This window comes from Canis aureus, chromosome 30, assembly GCF_053574225.1.
Source record: "Canis aureus isolate CA01 chromosome 30, VMU_Caureus_v.1.0, whole genome shotgun sequence".
In the NCBI taxonomy this organism is placed as follows: Eukaryota; Metazoa; Chordata; class Mammalia; order Carnivora; family Canidae; genus Canis; species Canis aureus.
In genome coordinates, this window is record NC_135640.1 from 35,748,378 (window position 1) to 35,775,171 (window position 26,794).

General features: G+C 49.4%; 2 protein-coding genes across 2 annotated transcripts in view; one reads left to right on the plus strand and one right to left on the minus strand.

Annotated features, from left to right (window-relative positions):
* Positions 1 to 7,711: 7,711 nt before the first annotated feature.
* On the minus strand, positions 7,712 to 25,975 carry LOC144301571 (uncharacterized). Its single transcript, XM_077878685.1, has 3 exons — positions 25,653 to 25,975; positions 25,192 to 25,480; positions 7,712 to 20,051 (listed from the first exon to the last, which is right to left on the minus strand). The coding sequence occupies exons 1-3, from the start codon at positions 25,973 to 25,975 to the stop codon at positions 19,215 to 19,217; spliced, it is 1,449 nt and encodes a 482-aa protein (XP_077734811.1). The 3' UTR covers positions 7,712 to 19,214.
* SIM2 (SIM bHLH transcription factor 2) overlaps positions 25,578 to 26,794 on the plus strand; it is a 54,728-nt gene continuing 53,511 nt past the window's right edge. The window contains exon 1 of the mRNA XM_077879172.1: positions 25,578 to 26,224. Coding sequence (XP_077735298.1) covers positions 26,050 to 26,224 — 175 coding nt within the window. The 5' untranslated portion in view covers positions 25,578 to 26,049. The remainder of the gene's footprint in view (positions 26,225 to 26,794) is intronic.

Genomic DNA, 26,794 nt, shown 5'->3' on the forward strand with positions numbered 1-26,794 from the left:
AATACAGCAGAGAGAAAGAGTAGGAAATATGACAAAGTATGACAGATGTGGAGATAAGAATGAGAGGAGCTAGCACATGGGGTTGACAAACTCTGGCCCAGGTGCCAACTTCAGCCGGCCAGCTGTTCTCATAGTAAAGTTTTGTTGGAACACCCTCACACATTTGTCGATATATTGTCCACAGCATCTTTCACATTACAACGGAGTTAAGTATTTGTGACAGACATCGCGTGGCCTCCAAAGCCCAAAATATATACTCTCTGGCCTTTTACCACCCCTCCCCCACCCCAGTGCCCCTGGTCTAATATACATATGACTGTGAGTCCAAAAGGAAAATATAGAAAAAAGAGGGCTATTAGTTTAAAAGATACTGGTGAAAATTTCGAGAACAATGTAAAACGTGAAGCCACATATCCACAGAGTACAACATATCCCAGCAGGATACACAAAAAGAGTCACGCGTGCTATGTAGTTTGAATTGTGTCCCTCAAAAAGATATGACCGAGTCCGAGTCCCCAGTACCTGTGGATGGGAGTTCATTTGGAAATAGGGTCTTTGGGAATGCAGCCAAGTTAAGGCTCTTGAGTGAGGTCATCCTGAATATATGACGGGCCCTAAATGCAATTATTGGTGTCCTTACAAGAGAAAAGGGGAAAAGAGACAGAGAAAGAGAGAAAGAGATTGGGGATCTGTGAGAGAGACACACACAGGGAAGAAGCCATGTGAAGACAGAGGCAGAGATTGGAGAGGTGCTGCCACAAGCCAAGGGGCACCCGGAGCCATCAGGAGCTGCAAGAGACCCTTCTCGAGAGCCTTTGGAGGTGGCGTGGCCCTGCTGTTGCCTGGATTTCAGACACCTGGCCTCCACAATACTGAGAGAACAAGCTTCTGTTGTTTTAAGCTACCAAGTTTGTAGCAATTTGTTATGGCAGCTCTAGGCAACTAACATGGATTTTGTTTAGTTTGACAGAATAAAGAGGACTCCAAGTTTATTTCCATTCTCCACACCAAGAGATGTTAACTGTCTTCTGCCCTCTTGGGGTGCCAGGGGGGCTCAGTCAGTTAAGCATCTGCCTTCGGCTCAGGTCATGATCTCAGAGTCCTGGGATCAAGCTCCACATTGGCTCCATGCTCAGTTCGGAGTCTGCTTCTCCCCCTGCCTTATCTCTGCTCACACTCTCTTTCTCTCTCTCACTCAAATAAATAAAATCTTTAAAAAAATTATCTTCCATCTTCTTGAATCTGGGTTGGCCCATGACTATTTAAACCAGCAGAGTGGGGGGGATCCCTGGGTGGCTCAGTGGTTTAAGTGCCTGCCTTTGGCCCAGGGCATGATCCTGAAGTCCTGGGATCGAGTCCCACGTCAGGCTCCCGGCATGAAGCCTGCTTCTCCCTCCTCCTGTGTCTCTGCTTCTCTCTCTCTCTCTCTCTCTCTCTTTCTCTATGTCTATCATAAATAAATAAATCTTTAAAAAATTATTTAAAAAAAAAGCCAGCAGAGTGGGGACGCCTGGGTGGCTCAACAATCAAGCATCTGCCTTCAGCTCAGGGCATGTTCTGGGGTTCTGGGATGGAGTCTTGCATCAGGCTCCCCATAGGGAGCCTGCTTCTCCCTCTGCCTATGTTTCTGCCCCTCTCTCTGTGTCTCTCATGAATAAATAAATAAAATCTTTTTTAGGGGTGCCTGGGTGGCTTAGTCGGTTGAGCGTCTGCCTTCGGCTCGGGTCGTAATCCTGGGGTCATGGGATCGAGTCCCATGTGGGGCTTCCTGCTTAGCAGGGAGTCTGCTTCTCCCTCTCCTCCCCACTCATTCTCTGTCTCTGTCTCTGTCTCTGTCTCTCTCAAATAATCTTTTTAAAAAATATTTTTAAAAAAGGGAGAGCTGCTTCTTTTTCTTCTTCTTCACCTTGATTTACATTTGTGTAAATAAAACTACTAATCAAATCAAACAAAATATCAGGTTAATGAATATGGAAATGAAAAAATCATCAAAACAAACCCATGTGGTTAACTATGTGCCTTAGGGCCAGAAACTTGACCACTAGGTGGAACTGTAGAAACAAAACGGCATCTCATTTATGGGTAATCATGGACATCTCACGCCATAAAGAAAAAAGCACATCATATCTGAGACAAACAAAAACAGGGTCAGCTAAATCAAGGGAATCTGGTGACTTTCCTGTAAGTTACTAACTCCCAAGCAAAAACAACTTGATCTCACACTTCTGTGATGCTGCTATTTGCAAATTTGTCAGGACCTTTTTTTTTTTTTTTTAAGATTTTATTAATTTACTCATGAGACACACACACACACACACACACACACACACACACACACAGGCAGAGACACAGGCAGAAGGAGGAGCAGGCTCCAAGCAGGAGCCCGATGTGGGACTCTATCCCGGGTCTCCAGGATCACACCCTGGGCTGAAGGCAGCGCTAAACCCCTGAGCCACCCGGGCTGCCCAGGACCTTTTTGGATGTGACAATCGTGTGGCAAACTTGCTTTTTTCCTGCTGTGCACAGACTAATTGTAGTCTCAGTAGTCTTGGTAGTTATGTGGAATTTTTTTCCTTTAAACTCCAGTAGTAGGGCACTTGGGTGGCTGAGTGGTTGAAGATCTGCCTTTGGCCTGGGGTGTGATCCTAGGGTCCTGGGATCGAGTCCCAGGCTCTCCTCATGGGGAACCTGCTTTTTGCTCTGCCTATGTCTCTGCCTCTCTCTGTGTCTCTCATGAATAAATAAGTAAAATCTTTTTTAAAAATAATAAATTCCAGGCAGCCTGGGTGGCTCAGTGGTTTAGTGCTGCCTTTGGCCCAGGGAGTGATCCTGGAGACCTGGATCAAGTCCCACATCAGGTACCCTGCATGGAGCCTACTTCTCCCTCTGCCTGTGTCTCTGCCTCTCTCTTTCTCTCTCTCTCTCTGTTTCTCATGAATAAATAAATTTAAATAATAGTAGTAATAATAATAATAATAATAACAATAATAATAAATTCCTGTGGTATTTTGTATGATGATCTAGTCCTTCTAACCCCTGCCCTGGACAGTCTTGCAGATCTTTTTCAAGTAAGCTTCATTTCTAAGTGCTTCTGTCTCAAAATCTTCCGTTTACAAAAACCTTGACCTCAGGGAGAGCAAGTAGACTGGAAAGCGGGAGTAGGACCTGAAAGGAAAACAGAAGAAGTAAGTGAGCATCTACATGCTGGACAGTCATGTTCCCCTACTCACCTCACAGAACATTGGATATAAGGTTTCTTTTCTCCAGGCAAAAAATTAGAGGATTTGTCCCTGAAGATACTAAATAGGTCCAGTGAAAAGACACAGATATTAATAAGTGGGGCAACCAATGAGAAAACCAGATAACCTCTCAATCACCCTATTATGAAGCCCCACTACCCACATGTCCCACCTAAATCCATAAGGCTTCCAATCAGACTCCTCCTCTGACATGCAGACAAACCAGGATCTCTTCCTTTGTTTTTGTTCTCCATGTTTTCCTCTGTTCTGTTTTTGTTTTATCATTTAAGACACCATCCTCTAATATCCTCTTAGAGACTTTTTTCCTAGAATTCTGACATGAGATGGCAGAAAACAAACAGAAAAAAAAAAAGAAGACAAATGTGGGAGCAGAAGAAAACTTCAAAAATTTATATAGCAAAATTCTCCAAAAGAATACAATGCATCTATAAAACAAGAATAGGGTGACAGAAAATAGAGTACATGCAGAGGACAAGAATGAGGTCTGAGAAAGTAATGATGTATTAACTAAAATGAAAAATTCAATAGTTGGATGAGGGAGTTGAAAAAATACCCCAGGAAGTAGAATAAAATGTCAAAGAGACAAATAAAAGAAGAAAGTATGAAAGAAAACCAGAAAATCAATGCAGAAGTCAACACCCAACAATAAGTGTTCTATAGAGGACAGATAATATAGAGAGGACGAAATCATCAAAGAAAGAATACCCATGGGATGGCCAGGTGGTTCAGTGGGTTATGTGTCCGATTCTTTTTTTTTTTTTTTTTTAAGATATTATTTATGGGCAGCCTGGGTGGCTCAGTGGTTTAGCGCCAGCTTCAGCCCAGGGCGTAATCCTGGAGGCCCGGGATCCAGTCCCACGTGGGGCTCCCTGCATGGAGCCTGCTTCTCCCTCTGCCTGTGTCTCTGCCTCTGTGTGTGTGTCTCTCATGAATAAATAAATAAAATCTTTAAAAATAAATAAATAAAATAAAAATAAATAAATAAAATCTTTTTATAAAAGATGTTTGTAGACCTTTTAAAGAAAAGAAAGAACACCCACAACAATGGCCATCACCAAAGAACATGATTTTCCAGACTGAACAGCCAGGGAGTATCCAGCACCATGAAGGGGAGTTGGAGCTGGGAGGGCGGGGTGGGAGTGCTTCCACCAAAGATTTAAAAAAATTTTTTAACTTTCAGAGGGGAAAAAAAATAGTATAATTTTTAAGAATGAGACAACATCAACTTCTCAACAGCAACATTAGAAGTTGGAAGATAGTAAAGTAATGCACTCACAATTCTGAAGAAAAAATTTCAATATGGAATTCTATAACTAGTCAAACTAGCAACTCAAATAGGAGGATAGAATGAAGACATAAAGGATGAAATGAAGACACAAATATGTGAAATCTTAAAATTGGGTCCTCCCATGCATCCTTTCTCAGGAAGCTAATTAAGGAGTGCTTCACTAAATGAGAAACAAGCTAAATAAGCCAATGGATGAGGTGGGGGGAGAGGGAGAGAGGACAGAGGGACAGGGAGAGAGAGGGAGAGATGGAGAGAGAGAGAAGGAGGGAGAGAGAGAGGAAAAGAGAAAAGGGGAGAGAGAGAGAGAGGAAGAGAGACAAAGACAGAGGGAGAGAGAAATGTCACACATGGGAGACACAGAATGTCAGAGCCCAGGAGGGTTTGACGAGAAACAAGGTTTTCCATAGCCTCAAAGTAGCTCCTGCACAAATACTTATTAATTACAAAGAGAATAGGATTCCTTTACAGCAGAGAAGCCTTAATCAAATCACTATAAATAAATTATTATATCGCCTTAACCAAATGATCAAATTCAAAGTCAGCAGGCAATGAAAATCACGTACCCCTTGGTGGGATGCAATGAGCACACAGCACTCGTGCCGAAGATGGACTGCCTGGATCTAATCATGAAAAACAACAGACAGAAAGGCTGAGGAGCTGTTTCAGATTAAAGGACACTAATGAGACATGACGGCTAAATGCAGTACATGATCCTGCACTGGATCCTGGATCGGGGGGTGGGGGGGGTAGTTATAAAGAACATTATTGGGAAAATTGATGAAATACAAATATAAACTCTGGATTAAATAATAGTACCAGTGTTGCAACAGTAAATTTCCTAGTTTTAATAATTGTATTGAGGTTACAGAAGGGACTATTCTTGTTCTTAGAAAATACACAAATATTTGGAGGTAAAGGGGCATAATGTTTCTGATTTATTATTTTAAAATGATTGAGGGAGGGAGAGAGAGAGAGAAAGTGAGTAATCAAATAGAAAGAGATGTAAACAATTGGTGCATCTAGGTAAAATGACTATGAGGGCTTCTCACAGGATTCTTGCAATGCTTCTGTAAGTTTGCAATTCTGTAAAAAGTAAAAGTTACAAAAGGTCTCATTCATTTCATTCAGAATTCATCTGCATTAAAGTATGCATTTTAATGGTTAAAAATGTAGCTTTACTAATGGAATAAACAGACTACAATATGTTACCTATAAAAAAAAGTAAAATAAAATGTGTTAACCCTACCTAACTGGAATTAAAACATAAAAACTTAATTAAAAATAAATAAATAAATAGAGTACAAAGTAACTGAGAGATTAAAGGATATCTACCCAGATATAGGCTGCAGGTAAATCAACTTCCCCATGCGTCACTTTTCCCATCTGTAAAATGGACTAATCACAGTACCTATTAGCGTCTACGATAGATTTTGAGGATTACGTACGGCAGGATGTGCAACATCCATACCACCGTATGAGAAAGCTCACTCTAGAAACAGACCCTCCTAGACATTACTCCTCTCTTGCTCTGGCATCTCAGACCTCAGCACACAAAGCGATACTCTGTGGATTACTCATGCAGTTGTTCCTTTTATATGCCTGATACTAAGAATCCTATACAGCAAGAAGGTGACCAGAGCCCTGTGGAGCTCTGATATGTCCCACTAGTTCCAAAATCCTTCTCCTCCATTTATTTCTTTACCTTTCAGAAGTGTGTGCAGCAGCCATATAAACAGAGAACAGAGGCAAGCTTATCTGCATGTCTCTCTCTAAACACAGTACAAAGGAGCAGGTGGGGGTGGCAGGGCGCAGGGAGGGCAGGCAGGGGAGGCCTGTCTCTCAGCCACTGGGATTCCAAGAGCAATGCACCTGAGACATTCACCTGGCCAGACACAAAGCTGTAGACACAAGCCTAGATTAAAAGAAATGCCATATCTGACTCCTATTTCTATTTATGAAGAAGTATCAGAGCAAACTTTGTACTAAGAACAACTACAAAAGCTGGATAAGAGACAAAAGGCAACTGTCTGAGTGAGCCAGAGAATAATCGAGACACCGGCCGGCTTTATCCTGCAGAGATCCCAGAGTAGAGAGAAATGCATTGAGATGGAAGCCCCACTGGCCACTGCTTTCTCCCTTGGAACCTCTTCCAGTTTGAAGCACAGTCTACACATGATGAATGAAAAGCATTGCCAGAGGCTTGCCTCGGTCACATTAAGCTGGGAGGAAAAAAAATTATTGAGTTTATGACTGCCAAGACTGTCAGTACTTGAGGTGCAAAAATTCCAGGTAAAAAAGAAGAAGAAGAACAGCAGAGATATGAGCTTGACATTCTACATGGTTTTTGCTTGACGCATGTAGTGCCCAGAGCTGACAAATCAGAAGGTGGCTTGCAAAGAGGTTAACAATCTAAGCAGAACTTACAGTAGTTTTGTGGATTAAGTAGTACACCCTTCTCCCCCAAAATCATGTCTTCCCAGAACTTCAGCAAGTGACTTTATTTGGACACGTAATTAGTTAAGTATCTTGAGATGAAAGCATCCTGATTCAGAGTAAGCTCTAAATCCAATGACTGGTGTCCTTAGAAGAAGAGACAAGGACCCAGTCACACGCTGGGCAAGGCTGCGTGGCCACATAAAAAGAGACCGGAGGGACCCAAGCATAAACCAAGGAAGGCCTGGGATCACCCAAAGATAGAAGGGGCAAGAAAGGATCTTCCCCAGAGCCTTCAGAGGGAGCATGGTCCTAATGATCCTGGATTCCTGGCCTCCAGAACTATGAGAGAAGACATTTCTGTTGCTTAAGCCACCAAGTGTGTGGTGATTTATTATGGCAGCCCCAGGAACCTGAGACCAGTTGCACGGGGCTGGAGATGCAAAAATTAGAATCCCAGGCCTGCCAGAGAGGAGGAGTCCTGGTAAGTAACCCAGACTTTCAACTGAGACCCCAGGAAGACTGTAGAGATCTAAGGTAGGTTCACCGGAGCGAGGAAGACATGATGGGGAGAAGCAATATTGGAAGAAATACTAGCTGTGAAGTCCCCCAGACAGGCCCAAAATATGGAACCAGGAAAAACACAAAGAAAATTACTTGTGGGCAAATCAGTCAAACTGATAAAAACCAAAGACCCGCAAGCTAGAGCATAAAACCATTACATTGAAAGGAGCAACAATTAGGTCGACAAGTGAATTTTCAACAGCAACAACAGAAGCCAAGATACAGAAACAGACAGAAACCTATTTAACCTCGGGGAAAAAACAGCATCTACAAAAAAACCTGCAGCAAACATCATATTTAACGGTGAAATATTGCAAGCCTTCCTCTGGAGATCAGGAACAAGGAAAGGATGTCTGTTCTAGACACTCCTCTTCAAAATTGTGTTGGAAGGTTAGTCATAGCAATAAGGCAATAAATAAATAAAATAAAAGATACAATGATTGTAAAGCATGAAATAAAAATGTAACTATTTGCAGGCAACAGGGCACGCTCTTTGGGCAACTGACTGAAGTGCCCTGTCACCAGTTCCTGCTGCAGGTAGTGAGTTATGTCCTGGCACAGGTAGCAGGTATGTCCTGGCATGCCCTTGCGGGATGTCCCTTGGCTGTGGGTTCAGGAGGCAGGCCCTTCGGAGGAGAGATAGCTGGCTCCATTTAGCCACCTTGGGTCAGCAGAATGTATGGGTCTGGTGGCTAGTAGCACGGGGACTGCGCAGCTGGTGAGCCACATGCAAGATCACTGAGTCACATGGTGGGAGAGTCCTTGGGCACTTCTGAGGGTCTGTACTCACCCTGAAAGCATGCTCATCCCTGAAGGGAGAAATGACATTAAACAGCAAACAAAAACACACACACACAAAAACATTGTGACAGATAGAGAGAAAGACCACAGGAAAAAGGAAAACGATTTATAGTTTACTACCTTCAATGTCAAGTTTTCCTGCTTTTTAAAAAATATTTTATTTATTTATTCATGACAGGCACAGAGAGAGAGGGAGGCAGAGACACAGGCAGAGGGAAAAGCAGGATCCATGCAGGGAGCCCCACGCGGGACTTGATCCCGGGACTCCAGGATCACGCCCTGGGCCGAAGGCAGGTACAAAACCGCTGAGCCACCCAGGGATTCCCAAGTTTTCCTGGTTTTTGAACAAGAGACCTCACATTTTTATTTTGTACTGGGCCCTGCAAATCTTGTAGATGGTCCTGCTTCCCTTTACTCCTCAAGGCATAGCTCAGACCAGCTGAAGTCCCAGAGATAACAGAGGAGGAAGGGGAGCCTACACAAATGCACACTGTCCCAAGACTGTTCTCATGAGGAGGTCAGAAAGTAACAGAGCTACACGAGTCTACTTTGCAGCCCCCAGCGCTGGTCTATAATGTACTCCTGCAAGAGGGCTCAGGGGCTAAACATAAGCAGGGTGAACATTACTTGCTCTCTTTTAGATGCATCTTGAAATCCTCAAATAGCTTGGTACATATTTCTTTTTTTTAAAAGATTTTATTTGATTATTTTAGAGAGAGAGACAACAGAGAGAGAGAGTGGAGCAGAGTGAGAGGGATAAACAGACTCCTCAATGAACGCAGAGCCAGGCACAAGGCTCCATCCCACAACCCTGAGATCATGACATGAGCAAAAATCAAGAGTCAGCTGGTCAACCTACTGAGTCACCCAGTCGCCCCAGTTTGGTATCTATTTCTAAAAGATAAGAACTCTTTCAAAAACATACAGGTACGGTACCACTATCATACCTACAAAATTGCCACTGATACTTCAACAGTATCAAATACGCAGTCTGCTTTCACATTTCCCTGGTTTTCTTATATATTTTTACCAGGTGATTTGCATGAATTAAGATGCAAAGTTCCCAGTTTGCATGTGGGTCATTGGTCTCTTACTCCTTTCACTCACAGGTTCCCTCCCTGCCTGCTCCCCATTACCTTTTTTTCCTTGCCATTTATTTGTCGAAGAAACTGGAATATCTCTCCTATAGTCTCCCACAATCTAGATTTGCTGGTAGCATTCCCTGATGTCTTTTTTTTTTTAAGATTTTATTTATTCATGAAAGACAGAGAGAGAGACAGAGAGAGAGAGAGAGAGGCAGAAACACAGGCAGAGGGAGAAGTGGGCTCCATGCAGGGAGCCTGACGTGGGATGCGACCCAGGGTCTCCAGGATCAGGCCCTGGGCTGAAGGTAGGCGCTAAACCATTGAGACCCCCAGGCTGTCCTCCCTGATGTCTTTTAACATATTTTTCCGTCCCGTATTTCCTGGAAACTGGTAGATTGTCTAGTTAGGGACTGAATCCGATTCAGAGTTGATGATTTTGGTAAGACTATTTTGTAAGGGATATATACTCCATCAGGAGGCAGGTAAGATCTCTGAATTTTCCTCAGCTCAGTCTGTTTCTTGTCTCTGCCTCCCCAGCCTCCCTCCTGCCCCATGGTTAGCAGCCATTGATGGGCAGGTGATTGATGATGAAATCTACAACTTCATCAGAGGTTTCCAAAATGGTATATTCTAGGGGCACCTGGGGGGCTCAGTCAGTTGGGTGTCTGCCTTCAGCTTGGGTCATGACGCCAGGATCCTAAGATCAAGCCCCATGTCAGGCTCCTTGCTCAGTGGAGAGCCTGCTTCTCCCTCTCCTTCTGCTGCTCCCCCTGCCTGTGCTCTCTTGGTGTCAAAGAAATAAAATATTTTTTAATTTTTTATTGGTGTTCAATTTGCCAACATATAGAATAGCAGCCAGTGCTCATCCCATCAAGTGTCCCCCTCAGTGCCCGTCACCCAGTCACCCCCACCCAATAAAATATTTTTTAAATGGTGTAATCTAATTCTATCCTCTCTTCTTCTATATTAGAATATTTCTACGGAGATAAAATTTCCCTCATTAACTATCTGCCTACCCTTAGATGTAATTCTAATGTATTTCCAGCATACATATTCTCTACTATTGTTCTTTTCCTTCGCAACTGAATCCAGAGTTGGGCAGTTCAATTTCTTGGAGTGTTCAGTTGAATCTAAAGACCCACACTATCTACAGCATCTCATGATTCCTTTCTGATTCTTCTAATTGCATTCACGAGTTCCATGGTTTCTCGTCTTCATTTCCCACTAACTTTTCTTTTTTTTTTTTTTTTGTCTTTTTAAAAGGTTGTTTGTTTGTTTGTTTTATAGTACCCTCTACATCCAATGTGTGGCTCGAACTCACAACCCCAAGATCCAGAGTCCCAAGCTCATTCGACTGAGCCAGCCAGGCACCCCTCCACTAACTTTTCTTAATTAGGGAAGGATGCAATAAAATAGTCAAAGAATGAAGCAAACCTCACCGAACAAGCCTATGGCAGCTGCCATGGCAGCAATTCAAAATTATCCTTCATCAGCTGAGGCACCTGAGACCAGGTGTGATGGGTTACATCCAGTGTTTGAGCAGACTCTGAACAAAGTAAGTGCACGGGATCAAAAGCATGTGTGATCTGGTCATATAAATAGCACAGATCTTCTGAGAAGGCTCACGATCCTCTTATGCATCTTGAATGTGTGCTCTGCTGGACAGCCCGGTCCCCAGTGACACCAGGGCAGCTGTGAATAGCTGCTGGGATATTATTTTTCCTGAACTACAGGCATCTCCCCCTCAGGGTGGAACTTCCTCATTTTCCACGAGGAATACCAGGAGAAGAACCGGGTAGACGTGGACAGCTCTGTGGATTTGCACTTCTTTAATCCAAGTAATTGATATTCAACCTATGTATCTTTCAACTCAGAATATCCAGGGACGTGCAAGTATTTTGTTTATTTTACGGTCATTACTATAGCCCTTTAGCATTTGACACTGTGAGTCGAACTCATGTTTAATGAATGAACTCTGGGAACATTTGATTGATAGGATAAATTACTAATTTCTTTAAGGGAGAGCTCATAATGCTCACACTAGACTCAAAACAGCAGAAATTCTCTTCAAGTAAATGTGGAAGTAGCCAGTGTCTACAAACTGAATTAACTCGCCAAGGACTCTACAGGAAAGGACACCTCTCTGAGTGAGTAATCTTGGCTCATGCTCCTCCTGACCCATTAAATTATACAAGGGCATCAGTCACTGAAAGCTAAAATTAACACTTCGCAGGGGTTGCCAGAGAGTTCTGATATCTCCAGTGGGAACTTTCCATGCTCTTGTGACAGACCAGCATCCATCGGTGTTGCCAAAGGAAAAAAAAAAAAAAAAGAATTGAGTTTCCTGCCTTGGTTTTTCTAGCAATGCCACGTGGACAGCCTGCTTGGCCTTTGATGATAACCCCTCTCGGGCCGCATTGACTTAACCAATATTTACTGGCCATCCACTACGTGCCTGGTACGATGCTGGGTGCTGGGGGTAAAGAGGTACATGGTATAGACATAGTACACGTGCCCCAGGGCTGGGAGACCTGGGCCCTAGACCAGCCTCAGTACTTACTGGCCATAGGCTTTGGAGCCAATTCTCAAAAATCATATCGATTCTAGGCATTGGAAGAGTTCCTAGTGAAAGCAGCACTCCACACTACGTTAGTAAGAGCTGGACTAAATCCCAGCTCTGTCCCTTTCCAACTGTGTGGCAAGAGCCTGTGGTCACTTGGAAATGGTCAGAAAGGAAACAGCAGCAGCTAAAATGGGAGAGGAATAGATATGAGGGACGAGATAGGAGGGAAATCACATTATATTTTCTTTTTTTTCTTTAATTAGGGTGTAAATTTCACATAGTTAAATATCACAGCACAGACAAGTCTGAGGTACAAAGCTCAGTGCATTTTTCAAACGAATCCCATGTAACCACCACCTAGATCAAGATATAGAACATCTACAGCACCCCAGTAGATACACCTTTTAAAGTGAAAATACCAAAAGTCAAATCTCAGGACTTGGGTGTGGTTCACACATCCATCCTTCCGGCTTCAGAGACATTTCCCAAACAGTGGAGATGAGTTCGTAGTCTCTCTTCCCATACTTCTGCTCACCAAAAGTGCCAATTACAGACTGGTTGCTGGACAGGGGGGCTTACAGAGGTTGTAAATCTGGCTTGGAACAGAGTTTTTTTTTAATATTTTATTTATTTATTCCTGAGAGAGAATGAGAGAGGCAGAGACACAGGCAGAGGGAGAAGCAGGCCCCATGCACCCGGAGCCCGACGCGGGATTCGATCCCGGGTCTCCAGGATCGCGCCCTGGGCCAAAGGCAGGCGCTAAATCGCTGAGCCACCCAGGGATCCCTGGAACAGAGTTTTAATGTGTACTAAGCTAGCTGGCCAATCCAAGGATGCAATCTACAGTCTTACCCTCTTCTGAATACAAAACTCAAGTGTACTAGTTACCCAGGTCAGATTTTCTTTGTTATAAAATTTGCTAAATATATATCATAAGATTGTTATATGGTCAAAGTAAAGGTTGGAGGGAAATACTAGCATTATTCACAGCAGCCAAAAGGTAAAGACAATGCCAATGTCCGTCAACAGACCCATGGACAAACCAGATGTGGACTACCCACACAGTAGACGATTATTTAGCAGTAAAAAGGAATGAAGTACTCATAGGTACTACAGCGTGTATGCTACAATATCAATAACATTATGCAAAGTCATAAATAAGCCAGACACATAACAGCACATTCTGTGTGATTCTATTCATATGAAAGTCCAGAGTAGGGAAATCTAGAGAACAAAAGTAAGTTAGTGGTAGCCTAGGGTAGTAGTGAGGGCAGGAAGATAGGGAATTAATAGCTAACGGGGTGGGGTTTTTTTTTTTTGGAGGGGGCAATTAAAATGTTCTAAAACTGTGGTGATGGCTGCACACATCTGTGAATGTACCAGAAACCACAGAGTTGTACATTTTAAATGGGTGAACTGTAGGGTACATGACTGTATCTCAATAAAGCTGCTTTTTTATCTTTTTAAAGATTTTATTTATTTATTCATGAGAGACACAGAGAAAGAGGCAGAGACACAGGCAGAAGGAGAGAAGTAGGCTCCCTACCGGGAGCCCAATGTGGGACTCAATCCCAGGACCCCAGGATCATGCATGCCCTGGGCCGAAGGCAGGCGCTCAACCGCTGAACCACCCAGGCGTCCCAATAAAGCTTCTTTAAAAAAAAAAAAAAAAGGCAATAGAAAGTAAATTGAAAAACTATTCATAGTCTTACTACCCAACGATACTCAGGATCAATGCTTTAAGGATATCTTTCTGGTACTTGTCTCTCTATAGTTCTATTGTTTTGTCGGTGATCATACAACATTTCATGGTACTGGCACACTTTCCAGCATACGTTGGTCAGGATTTAGTTGACAATAATGGAGATTATTTTTTCAGGCAGCAAGAGATTTGATGGAAGAACTTTGGTGCTTCTAAAACTATTGGAAGTACTGGAGGAGACTCTGGCTCTTCCGGGCTCTGGGGCGTGGACAGCACTGCAGGCATGGTTGGCTAAATCCAGTATTGCCCTTATCAGCTTCCAGCCAAGGATGAAAAAAATCACCACTGGAACTGTGGGCTTCAGCGTCTGAGTTCCATGTCACCACTGACACACACACATCAGAAACGTATTTACTAGGGTGCCTGTTGGCTCAATCAGGGGAGTGTGAAACTCTTGATCTCGAGGTTATGAGTTCAAGCCCCATGCTAGGTGTAGAATTACTTAAAAATTAAAATCTTAAAAATGTATTTATTCATTTGAGAGAAAGAAAGAGGATGGGGGAAGGGCAGAGGGAAGGAATCTCAAGTAGAGTCCCTGCCGACCCGGGACCCCAATGTGAGGCTCGATCTCATGACCTATGAGATCACATCCTGAGCCAAAATCAAGAGTCAGATGCTCAACTGACTGAGCCACCCAGGTGCCCCTAAAAATAAGATCTTAAAACAAAACAACCGTATTCACTGATGGTGCCTACCAGCGGAAACCACAAAGACAGAAGCATGACTTGCACTTTACTTCTCACATACATGCATCTCATGACCACACTTAATTCACATCAGGAACCCTAGCTGCTAGGCAGCCTGGGAAACACGACTGCTCACTAGGATTCATACTCTAGGAAGGTATTTACCATGCCATGCCATGCTGTTATAAACATAATCTTTAATAGCTACATAAGTTTTCACTGGCTCTATATATAATCTCAACACAATTAATTGACTCCACCCATTTAGGATAGAATTTCCAGAGTTTGATATTATCAGTATTAATATTCCAAAGTTTAATAATAAAAATAATGCCAAGATGATAATGCCTGTAGTAGTAGCATTATACAGTTTACTGAGTACTTCCTTCACCCAAGCAATGTGCTAGGCCCTACACATTCACTGTAGATGTCACTCTTTTTTTAGTCAAAACTCATAACCTCCTTATGAGATAGTTCCTATCCCCATTGTACAGACACCCAAACTGAGGGGTGGAGAGAAGTCAAACCCAGATGTGACACCAAAGCTTGAACCCTTACCCATTACACAAATAATCTTGAAAAACCAAAAAGGCCATTTTCATTTTGGAAATGCTTTCCATAGCACAAATAATCAGAAATAGAATTAGTGGTTCAAAACCTGGGGGACATTTCTAAGGCCTTTGACACACATTAGCAGGTCAGACTCTCAATCAAAGCATTCTCCAAAGCATTCTCGGGGACTGGGAATGGCCTCTCTGGCAGGAACTCACTTTTATCATGCAAATGCCTGGCTGGGCGCCTGGCACACTGTGGCCACCCCATGGAAGTTTTCTGAATGAGTAACAGCTTGTGTGCAAGCAGGAGTGCGTGAGGGCTCCTCAAGTCAAAGAACAGTATTCCTTTCCTTGGATAAAGTACGAGCAGCTTCTAACTTAGCCCTGCTCTAGACCACAAAGACTAATGAGTGCCTGGAACACACAGCCCTGGATCCGTTTGTTTCAGCCACCCTCACACTGAGTCACCGCACAGGCCCATCACTTAGCTGACAGTGAAGAGTCCAAAATGATCCAGTAAGTCACACTGCAGTGACCACGCATGGGGCTGGAAAGTGCATCTATTCTTTTAGGTACATAAACAGGAACATTTTCTAGCAAGTGCAGCTGCTTCTTTAGTTGGCATTATTGACTAAGTTAACTGGCTTATTAAACACTGATTCTCTGTAGGAACATTAGCAACTGACATGCATTGTCCCAGTCCATCACCAATGCCCAAAGTAAGACCGGAAAGGGGATACCCTCCCAAGTCGCATTAGCCAGAGCAGGCCACTAGACAGCCTTCACAAGCCCTGCTCTGCTGTCAGGAAGCGGTTGCACCCACATAACTACCAGCTTAGAGCATTATCATAATGCTAAGCCCTTGGGACCTCCATATACTGCTTTTCTTTGCAGGGCAAAGCTTCATGCAAGGCAATTTGTCTTGGGAAATTCATCGAGGAGCCAAGAAACCAAGTTCAACCAAGAAAGCCAAGTTGAACTTCAACTTACCTACAACCAGGCGCGTTTGTGTTTCAATAGATTCATTCTATCAGACTCTGTCACGTGAGTTTTCCAGTCTTTATTTCCCCCCTTTACAAAAATCCTATTATTAAAGACATTCCTTTTAGTGCTACTTGGCCCACTTCTTGGACTATACTATTCAGGGGTCTTTGAAGGGGATGGAATTATAACTTCATTTTTTTAAACATCTTTTTTTAAATTTTTTTTTATTTATTTATGATAGTCACAGAGAGAGAGAGAGGCAGAGACATAGGCAGAGGGAGAAGCAGGCTCCATGCACCGGGAGCCCGACGTGGGATTCGATCCCGGGTCTCCAGGATCGTGCCCCAGGCCAAAGGCAGGTGCCAAACCGCTGCGCCACCCAGGGATCCCTATAACTTCATTATCAATACGGAAATACCTGGAGGGGTACCTGGGTGGCTCAGTCAGTTAAGCATCTGCCTTTGGCTCAGGTCATGATCCCAGGGTCCTGAGATCCAGTCCCACATCAGGCTCCCTACTCAGTGGGGAGCCTGCTTCTCCTTCTCCCTCTGTGCCTCCTTCCCCCCATCCCTGTGCTCTCTATCTCTCAGAAAAAAAAATATTTTTAAAAAAGAAAAAAAAAGAAATACCTGGAGAAAGCATGGATGTCCTTTGGCTCCTATCCCGTGAGCTGCTATCACATCTAAGAAACTATATCAAGTCCTCCTGGCACAGTCAGAGTAAAGCTGGGAGGCAATATTACCCAACCAGACCTTAATGATTTTATTTATTCCACATGGCCTGAAAACATGTTTGAACATAACTTGCCATAATTTTTCTGGTGATTTCTCTGAATCATTTTTTAATTATGAATAATGTCTTTAGAGACACTCCTGAGAAATTTTACCCCAAGTTCCCTTGACAGACATCCCATAAAGTTTCTAAAGTGAAGTAGCTTCTACGACCAACACAGAAAGTCAACTTTAAAGCGTGAATTCCTAAAAGATCCATTAGTCAACTTTGCTGGGAACGAAGTTCAAGATTCACACATGCAAAAGGTTGCTGAGAAATTCAAGAACAAACAGAACCAGAAAAAGACATTTACTGTCAAATAATATTCAAAGGATTTTTGTACACATACAAATCTTCTGACTACAGATGGAGTCTTTTTTTTCCCCTTCTAGCTGGGAATGTTCTCTGTGTGTCTAAATTATTGCCTTTCCACCCTGAGCTGAAGGTTTTCTGCTCTTTCAGGATCCGCCATGGCTATGGCACAAAGGATCCTATCCTCTTGGCTCACCCCAGGCCACTCAGAAATTAAAATATTTGTGCAAGATACTGAGTGTGAATTTCCATTTCTGGGATTTATTTTCAAAAAATCCAATTCCTTGATCTCAAGCAAGCAAAGTCCAAGTATCCTTAAAGAACAGACAGGCAGGGTTAGTTGGCCCTGAGGTTCCAGCAGATGCAGATCCCCTGGCTTCCACTTGCTTGTCTGTCAGAGGCCACAGCTTCTCCAAAAATGCAGTGTAGACATGAGGCTAAACAGAAACACAAACAAGCCCATTGGATTTCAGTGGAGCACCCTTTATGTTGCTTAAGCAGGAAGGTGTTTCCTGGTCAACTATTTTAAGTAGATTTCAATAAACACTGAGATTATTTTCGCATGGGTAATAATGGCACTGATCTTGTTCCTCCCAGGCATCCAACTGCCAGGGACATAAAGCCAACTCACATAGCAGCTTTTCAGTGCTCACTACCTTTTTTAAAAGTGCTTCAAGGGTGTCTGGGGCTGTTGCTCCGCCCAGACAATGCTGACAGTCCCCAAACAATTGGAAAAAGGCATCTGTGGCCTCGCCAGTTGCAGCCAGCATCTACCCCGTCACTGAACCGATCTTCCTGAGCCACAATCTTCCAATGCCACTCACCTCTGCGCTGTTCCTTACCCCACTCTGGCTTGCATTTATTCAAAAGTTAGATTTCTCACCAAACTCTTCCAAGTATCCACCTCTCTCATCCTGCAAGCTCTGTGCAAGGGTTGGAGACTGTAGGATCTCTCCAACATTAAAAGCAAGATTGAGCCCCCTCCCCTTTCACCAGCCCTCCACTGCCTCAGTCCGTAAGGCATGCGACTCTGGATCTTGGAGTTCTGAGTTCAAACCCAAGGGTGGGCGTAGAGCTTACATTAAACATAAAAATAGGGGAGGCCTGGGTGGCTCAGCGGTTGAGCATCTGCCTTTGGCCCAGGGCATGATCCTGGAGTCACAGGATTGAGTCCCACGACGGGCTCCCTGCATGGAGCCTGCTTCTCCCTCTGCCTGTGTCTCTGCCTCTGTCTCTATCTTTCATGAATAAATAAATAAAATCTTTAAAAAAAACATAAAAACAAACAATAGAAATTTAAAAATAAATAAAATTAAGCAAGATTGAAACTAGATCTCTCAAAGCACCAGAATTAAAGGGTTTAAATTGGTTTCGACTTTGGGAGCGGGGTAGCACCTGCATAATTCCACTGAGCCACACGGGGACCCTGACCAGCGCTCCCATAACGGGGAAAGCAAGGAGAAGGGTCTCCTCAGTGCGCAAATCTGCGCCTTGAGCGAGGAAAGTGCCGCTCAAAAGCCGCGGACGGAGCAGCACAGAGTACTCCATAGCAAGATTAAATAGTGTCTCTGTCCACACCCGCAGGGCGAAAACAGCGTTAGTGCAACAACCAGGATTATTTGGTTTCCTCTAAAAAACGAAGACGGTGCTGGAGTTGGGGCTACAAATATTCATAAGCCGCACCATTTGACTCCACCTTGTAGTTTATCAGCTAACCGATGCTTTTGCCAGGGGGGTGGGGGGAATTCTTGGATCGAGAAGAACTGCTAATTTTTAGTCATTCGTTTTTTACGGAAATCGTGTTTTGTCCTCATGCCTTCTCCTCGGGGTATTTGCTCTGGCACCTTAAATGAATTGTCTCGGGGCAGTTAAAGGACGGTGGAGGTGCCCAGTTGGGGACCACGCGGAGGCTCCCTGCAAGAATTTGACTCCGGAACCGGGCTAAATGCGCGCGAGAGGGGGAGTGACCCACGGGGCTTTAGAGAGGCCCAGATGAAAGCGCCAGCCTTCAGGGTCTCCCAGACATCCTCCCACCCACGGGGTCCCCATCCTCCCTCCTCTCCCGCCCGCCCCGCGCGCGTCCCGTCTCCCTCGGGTCTCCACTTCCCGCATGGAGAGAACCTGGGAGCGAAGAGGGGAGCAGAGGCCGAGCTACCCGAGTGGGAAGGATGGAAGTGGGCACCGGGTGCCCGTGCCACGGCGGGGACGACGTCCTGACCGCCTCACGCGTGCAGGGGGGCTTCGCACGCACCTCCCAGCGAGCACGCGCTGTGCACCCCCGCTCCCGGCCGGTGCGATCGGAGGCCCCCCTCCGGGTCCGCTGCACCCCGGCCGTGGGCGCCGAGCTCGCGCGTGCTCGTGCGCCGCCCACTCCCTGCGCAGTGCGCGCCCTCTCCCTGCGCGCCGTGCGCCCCAGCCCGCGCGTGTCCTGCCACCACCCCGCAGCCCGCGCGCTCTGATGCGCCGGGGCTCCCCGAGTCTTCCACCCTCCACGCGGAGTCCCTGAGGCGGCCGTGCGCACTGCGCCCCCTTCTGCCGACCCGCGCGCGCCGCGTTTCTAACCACGCGGACCGTGCGCGCGAAAGAGGAGGGACCAAGCGGCCCTCTGAGCCCGCACCCAGCGCCGGGGGCAGGAGTCCCGAGTCCCCTCTGCAGAATTAAGAAGACCTCTAGCGTCAAAGAGGCTTGGCTCTTCTGCCCCCTGCCGCCGTCCGTGTCCCCGAGGGTGGCCTGCAGCTCCCAAAGCCGGGGAGGACCTGGAGAGGGGAGGGGTCCCCCCACTGCCTCCCGGCCTGGCCGGATGGGGTGCACTCTCCGCGCCGCCGTGGCCCCGCCGCCGCTCAGACCTGAAGTCCGGTTTGGGTGTGCCCGGAACCCAGGACGCGGGACTCTTCTCTGCCGCGGGAGTCGCCTCCTCCTCCTCCTCCCCGGAGGGAAGAGTGTGCTCCTGCACACACACCTCTCAGGAAACCCGCCTACCGCGCCGGCCTGTGCAAGAAAATAAAAAATGAAAATCTTCGCGAAGCAGTAAGACGCCCACGCCCCGGGTTGGGGCGGCCTCGCGTCCCAGGCCAGGCTGGAGGGGGCCAATCCATCCTGCCCCCCTCCCTGCTGGCCTTTCTCTAACTCCCTACGCAACCACGAATGAATAAGCATGCCTCTTTTTCCAGATTTGTTTAGGGAGAAGGTTCCCCAATATTCAGTTTTCTTTGCTAATAAGCCTGTTGTATTAATTAAATGAAACGAGTTTGTGTCCTCAAAGTTCTGAAATAGCCCTATTCTGTAATCAGCCTTATTATACTAAAGATCTGCTAGAAGAAGAAAAAATTAAGCCCATCAGGTTTGTGCTCTTTGATGTGCAGAAATATTTATTTCTGGGGAATGTTTTGTATTCTAAAGGGAATTTTTGTTTGATCTCAAAAGTGAAAGGTGGGTTTTGGCACAGTCTTTAATGAACTAACTGGTTTTCAGGTTTCAAGGTGGTGTGTAATTGGTACAACCACTGCGGAATTTCAGCGCACCCCCGACTGTTAAGACTCCTCCAGCTCAAAGGTTTCCAGGCACAATCCCCAGCTGGCGGGAGGCGAAAAGCGGGGCTTCGCCTGGAGCCCACGGGCAACCTCCTCCCAGAACTGTGATTTTGAGGCGCCGATTCTGTGAAGCCGGGCCCAGAGCGGACTGGGGAGACTTCAGGCAGCCGGGTCCTGGAAGGGTGGGGTTAGGTCGGCTCAGATCGTTTCTCTCTCTCTCTCTCACTCTCTCTCTCTTTCTCTCGGCCAAAGACCCCTAACCATCGCTGAGCCCTGATGCTGGTCTGGGGTGCTGCTTGACTTCCAGGGGTAAACTGCCCTCCCTGGAGAACACTGGAAGTCTGAGTGTATTGGGAGGGGCACACCAAAGCACCCGGGCATCTTTTCAGAGAATGGAGAGAAAGTGAGGCCGGGCTTGGGGACAGGGAAGGAAAATGCAAAAGATAGGTTACCCCCCTTACCTACAGGGAAAAAAAAGTAGAAGAAATGAGTGGCCCTCTTTTACCCGAAGGGGCAGCTTTCATGGCCCCCTGTGGCACAGGCTCAGGGACTTGATTAATTGCTATAATTAATTACCGGAGGCACTGTTTTTGTTCCCCTAAATGCATTCCCCTGAGGGAGGGAGAGAAGTGGGCAGCAGCTATTCCATTCCTAGGTCAAGACGCACTGCCCTGGCCTCCAGACCCCAATGTCAGAACCTAGAGTCGTCTTAAACACCGGAGTCCAAAAAAAAAGACCATGTTCTCTTCAGACTCCCCAGAACAGAGTCAACTTAGAGCAGGCCCAGGTAGGAACCCAGAAGGAGTTGAGGGTGAGAATGATCCCCCCTCCCCCCGCAGCCCCACCCTGGAATGCCTCTGCTTCTTGCCTCCCCACACCCAAACTGCCTGAGGCACCGTGTGGAGGCCCGAGCCCTCTGGACCCCCTGCACAGGGGGAGATCTGCCCTGGTCACTGCAGTATAATCAGATCATCAGAGACACTGCCCACCAAGTTGAAAGCAAACACTCTTTCCAAAGGAGTAACTTGCAGTGAACGAACTTATTAAAAACAAAACAAAACAAAAAAACAAAAAACAGATAAACTCCTCTTCCTCTATTTGGAAATAGGCGAGCAGAGCCAGTTACTGGCTTTAGGACACCTCTGGGGGAATGGAGTCACTATGAAAGTGCTCTGGCTACTACTAATTACTTTTAAACAATGAGCAGTGATACCGTATTTGTGGTCTGATCTTTCTGGCAGTAGCAATGACTCCAGGAAAAGTTGATGATAAATTCTATGGGGCTTGCCCAAGGAAAGGAGTGAAAAATCGGGGTTTTCTTTCTGATATCTGGGACCAAAAACACAACTCCTAGCCAGGATAGTCATACAGGTGATACTAGAGGCGATCGGGATGTTCTGGAGTAACCATATCTTGCTAATTGTGTAGACTAATTGAATAGATCCAGATAGATGTCTCCAGTCCTGGATTTTCTGTCTCCTCGTTCTGCTTAGAAACCTCATCTTCGGCACCTTCTCCCCCACATCTAGTACCAGGGATGGGAGGCGTTCTCTCCCCTCCCCCACCTCCTTAGTGACAAAGTCTCTGATCTTCTCCCGCCTGCCACTGTAGCAGCCTCTCCAGGAGCCCATCCCCGGTAGAACATCTGCGCGTCTCCCCCCTTGATCTCACTCGAAAAGTCAGTTTCCGCGGGGGATGGGCCTCAGGTAGGCGCCGGGCGCGGCCGGGGACGGGGAAAAACAGTTGCGGAGCATCTGAAGCGGAAAATCCAAGCAGATGTGGGGCGGCCTGGGCCCGCCCCTTTCCTCTTGGGGCCTCAATTTCTTCCAGATCAGTTTCCTAATGGAAAATTTCTAAGAGGTGGGGGGTATGTAGAGGCGTGCTGGTGCACCTTGGGGTCCACCGAAGTGCGGGAAGCAGGACTGGGGGTGGGGGCACCTGGCGAACAGGCCGCACTACCAGAACTTGCTGACCTCACTGTGTGTGTGGGGGGGGGGGGGGCTTTCCCACAAGCCTTCCTGCCCCCAGCCTCCCTTCATTCTAGAGTCTGCAGGCTCCTTCCAGGCCAGCAGGGGAACTACTGTTTTTGGGTGATGCCCGGACGTCAGGGTCTTTTGTGGTCCCTGCTCCCTGCAGGGGAGAAGTAGCTCTATGCTCTGGGCGAGGCACTTGGAGTCAGCACCAAAGCATGGGGGGAGGGGGGGTTATTACTTGCACCGGGAGCCCTGGAGCAAGGGACACACAGCAGGTGTCCCAGTCAGTGGCCACCGCTGACGCTCCTGATCACTCTAATAAGCCCGGATTTAATGCTTTTCCTATTTTACACAAAGCCTGTGGATGTCCCTTCTAAGTGTAATAGGGGTCCCAGGCTTTCCTTCCGGTAGAAGGGGCTCTGGAACAGACCCACCCAGGCGCGGACGGTGGAGGGGAGCGTTATCCTTTCGCTGTTCCACATAGACGTCACTATTCTTACCACCTGGGAAAACCTACAGGTCTGCGTCCAAGTACTTCGGGTACTTTCGGTGATGGGGGCGAGGGAGGAAGCCCAGACCCATCGTGATGTGTGTGGGGCGGGGGCGTGTGCGCGGGTGTGTATCTTGAATGAATGTGTTGGGGGGTGAGGCAGGCTTAGGGATGGAAATGTCCCACCCCCACAATTCTAGGAGTCTCCAAAGGCTCCGTTAAGCCGCCTCTCAGACCCCCACGATTCCGAGGGATCCTGCTGATGTGAGAACAGCGGCTGGGAGGATGAGATCACCAGATCTCAAATACGCTTTTCTGGGAAAATCCGGGAAATTTGGTTTAAGTTTCTGTTCTCGTTGCTCGTTGGGTCTCTCCCTCTTCCACTTAGCCATGTTTCTGCGATCGGAGTAATCCTTTTCAAGATGGGGGGAATTCTCTCGGGTCCATAATTGAGGATCGGAAATCGTGGGGGTGAGGGAAGCGTTAAATCCTCCCGAAGCCAGGGAGGTGCCGGAGCGCACGCACAGGCCCAGCCGGCGGTCCCTTCCTCTCGGAGCCGCTTCTCCGGGAAGCCTCGAGACAAGTGTCTGCGCGGTCAGGCGCTAGAGTCCGGGCAGGGAAGCGGGCCCTGCGCCCTGCGTTTGGGTCCCGCGTACCCTCGCCGCTCGCGCCGGGTCCAGACCCTTCTGCACGCGCCGCTGGAAACAGGAAAGTGCTCCTAGATCCAGAACCCCAAGGGACCCGCGCTGCGCTCCGCTTTTGGCTGAGGGAGGCCACCATCTCCGAAACTTCGCGCTGCTTTTTGGATTCGGAGCGCCAGCCCCGGGAGCAGAGGCCACCGCAGTGGCAGTGGGTTCCGCGGGGCGCGGGGCAGGTGGGGGCCAAGCCGGAGCCCGCACCCAAGGTCTCGCCCGCCTCCAACGCGGTGGAATTTCTGCCCTTCATAGGGAGCCCTAGAAAAGGTCCGGAGCGCCCGCGGCAGAGTTGGTGGCCCACCGGCCCGCTCTCCAGACGTGAGGGCGGGAGGCGGGTCCCCTCTCCGGGGGTGCGCGCAGCGGCAGGCTCCTCCGGGCCGGGAGGGAGAGAGGTGGCCCTGGAAGCGGAGATCCCAGCGCGGAGCCCGGGAGCCCCGGCGTCTCTCCTCCCCGAGCCAACCTCGAAGCCAGGCCCTCCACAGTCGTACAGTCTGCGGCGCTGGCCGAGGGACCCGCCAGACCCGGTGTCCTGCGTCCGCTGCAGCTGCCCTCTGTGCCCCCGCGCGGGGGCGGCCGGCGTCCCCCCAGCGCGCACCTCCGCACAGTGGCTGCAGTATTCAAACTGCTAGAAGGGTGAGGGTCGGTGCGACCGTCGGGGATTGGAGGAGATCCGTCCCGGGGCTGCAGGCGCAGAGCTGCGGGGGCGGGGGATGGGGTAAGAGGACTCTTTGGGGTCCAGTGTGGCCCCGAGGGAAGGCACCAGGACGCCCCACGGCTGCGTCTCCAAGCGCGCCTCCTGGCCCACCACCTTGGCCCCCACCGGTGCTCGCTCGCTTACTCAGCTCGGCGACCCCCCGCCTGAAGCACAGCCCCGGCCGCGATTCCCCGAAATCCCCGCTGCGCTGAGCCGGGCGGCGGAAGCGGGGACTGTCGGATGCCTTCCCGCCGCCGCCCTGGGCGAGGCCTGGCCGCTGGGCCCGGCTCGCCGGTTCCCTCCTGTCGTCTGGCCCGCGCGTCCCCGAGGCCTGCAGCCCCTCCTCGGAAGGCGCCGATCCCCTTTCGCTCTAGTGCTCCCAGGAGAGCAAGGGCAGAAGGGGCACTCTGGAGGCGCCCCCCACCCTGAGGGAGGGGTCTCCCCGTCAGGCCTCCCCCCCCTTTTGGGCCCTCGGCCCCGCGAAGTGGGGAAACGAGGGCGCGGGAGCCGCGCGGGGCTCCGAGGGCTGGTGCTCCCCGGAACCGCACAAGCCGGCGGGTCAAGCCGCCTCCCTCGGACGCGCGCGCCCAGGACCCGTCCCGGAGCCACAGGGGAGGCCTGCGCGTCCCTCCCCTGCGTCCGTCCCTGCTCCGCCCCTCCCCGCTGCCCATCCCAGCGCCCGGGGCCCGCGGCCCGCTCTCCGGAGCCGGTCCCCGGGGCGCGCGGGGCGCGCGGGGCGCACTCACCGGGGCTTCCTCGAGGCCGGGAGCGCGCGGGCCTCTCCTGGGAGGGTCCCCGGAGGCCGCGACGCGGAGGCGCGCCTGGGGCTCCCGGGCCGCGGCGGGGTCGGAGGCGAGGTTCGCCGCCCCCGCCCCCGCCCCCGCCGCGGTCCCTCCCCCCGGCCCCCCTCCCCGGGCCGCGGCGGCCGAGTGCTCCGCCCGAAGGCGGGTCCGCCATAAACAAACGCGGCTCGGTCGCACGTGGACCGCGGAGCTGCTGCGGCTCGCGACAGATCGCGGGCTCCGGGCGCCGCGTCTCCAGGCGAAGGGAAGCGCCGGGGAGGGCAGGAGTGCGCGCCCGGCCCGGCCTCCGCCGCCTCCGCCCCGGCCGCCCGCCGCTCCCCTCCCGCCCCATGGCTCCGCGGCCGCCGCCGCCGCCCCTGCCGCCCTCCAGCCCGGAGGGGCCTCGCGGCCGCGGGGACGCACACCCGGCCGAGGACTGAGCGGCACCGCTGCCCCCCTGCTGGCCACCCTGCACCTCCCGGGGAGCCGAGCGCGAGAGACCAGAGGCGGAGAGGAGGAGCGAGCAGAAGTGAGCGGGAAGTCGGGCTCCGGGCACCGCGGGCAGCACCGCCCGGAGGAGGCTGCGCCCGGGGCGGCGGGCAGAGCGCGGAGCGGCGCCGCTCGGTTGCCCGAGCTCCCGGCCCGGCCCGGCGGCTGCGGAGAGGCTCCTCGGTGCCCCAGGCCCGCCCGGCGCACCTGCCCAGGGCCGTGCCCCAGCCTCACCTGGCCCCCGCGGCCCCTTCCCCATCCCTGCAGCCGGAGCGGGGGCGCTCCGAGGGCCTGGAGCGCGGCCGGGTCTAATATGCCCGGAGCCGCGGCGCGATGAAGGAGAAGTCCAAGAATGCGGCCAAGACCAGGAGGGAGAAGGAAAATGGAGAGTTTTACGAGCTGGCCAAGCTGCTCCCGCTGCCGTCGGCCATCACCTCGCAGCTGGACAAGGCGTCCATCATCCGACTCACCACCAGCTACTTGAAGATGCGGGCTGTCTTCCCCGAAGGTGAGGCCGCAGGTGGGCGGCCGGGAGCGCTGGGGAGCCCGGAGCCTCGGCCCGAGCCGGGAGCTGGAGCTGGCTTGGAGCGCCAGGGCCTGGGAGTGCAGGGGAGGCCGCGCCGGGGGCTGGGGCTCCTGCTGCACAGAGGAGTCGGGGTCTCGGCGGGCGCCGCGGGGACTAGACCGCCTTCGGGCCCAAGTGTCGCCCGGGGAGAATCAGGAATTGTTCTGTGATCATACAAGTCCAGTCTGCTTTCTCTCTTCTCTCCTTTCCTCGTTTCTCCTTTTCTCGTCCTTTCCCTTCCTTTTCTTTTCTTTCTTCGTTTAACTGCCCCTTTTTATTTTTTTCCTTCTTTCATTCCTATCTCTTTTCCTGTGGAGGGGAAGTGTGTGCACCCCAGCCAGAGGTGAGACACGCCTGCTGCTCCTGACCTGGGAGAGGAGAGCGCACCGGGAGGCCCAGGCCCTGAAGGCCCGAACAGTAATCAGGGCATTTATTTGGAGCCTGGGCCTCAGGTTTGGGGCTCTCTGGCTGCTCCTTCTTTGCTTGCCTCCCTTGGGGCTGGACAGGGCCGAT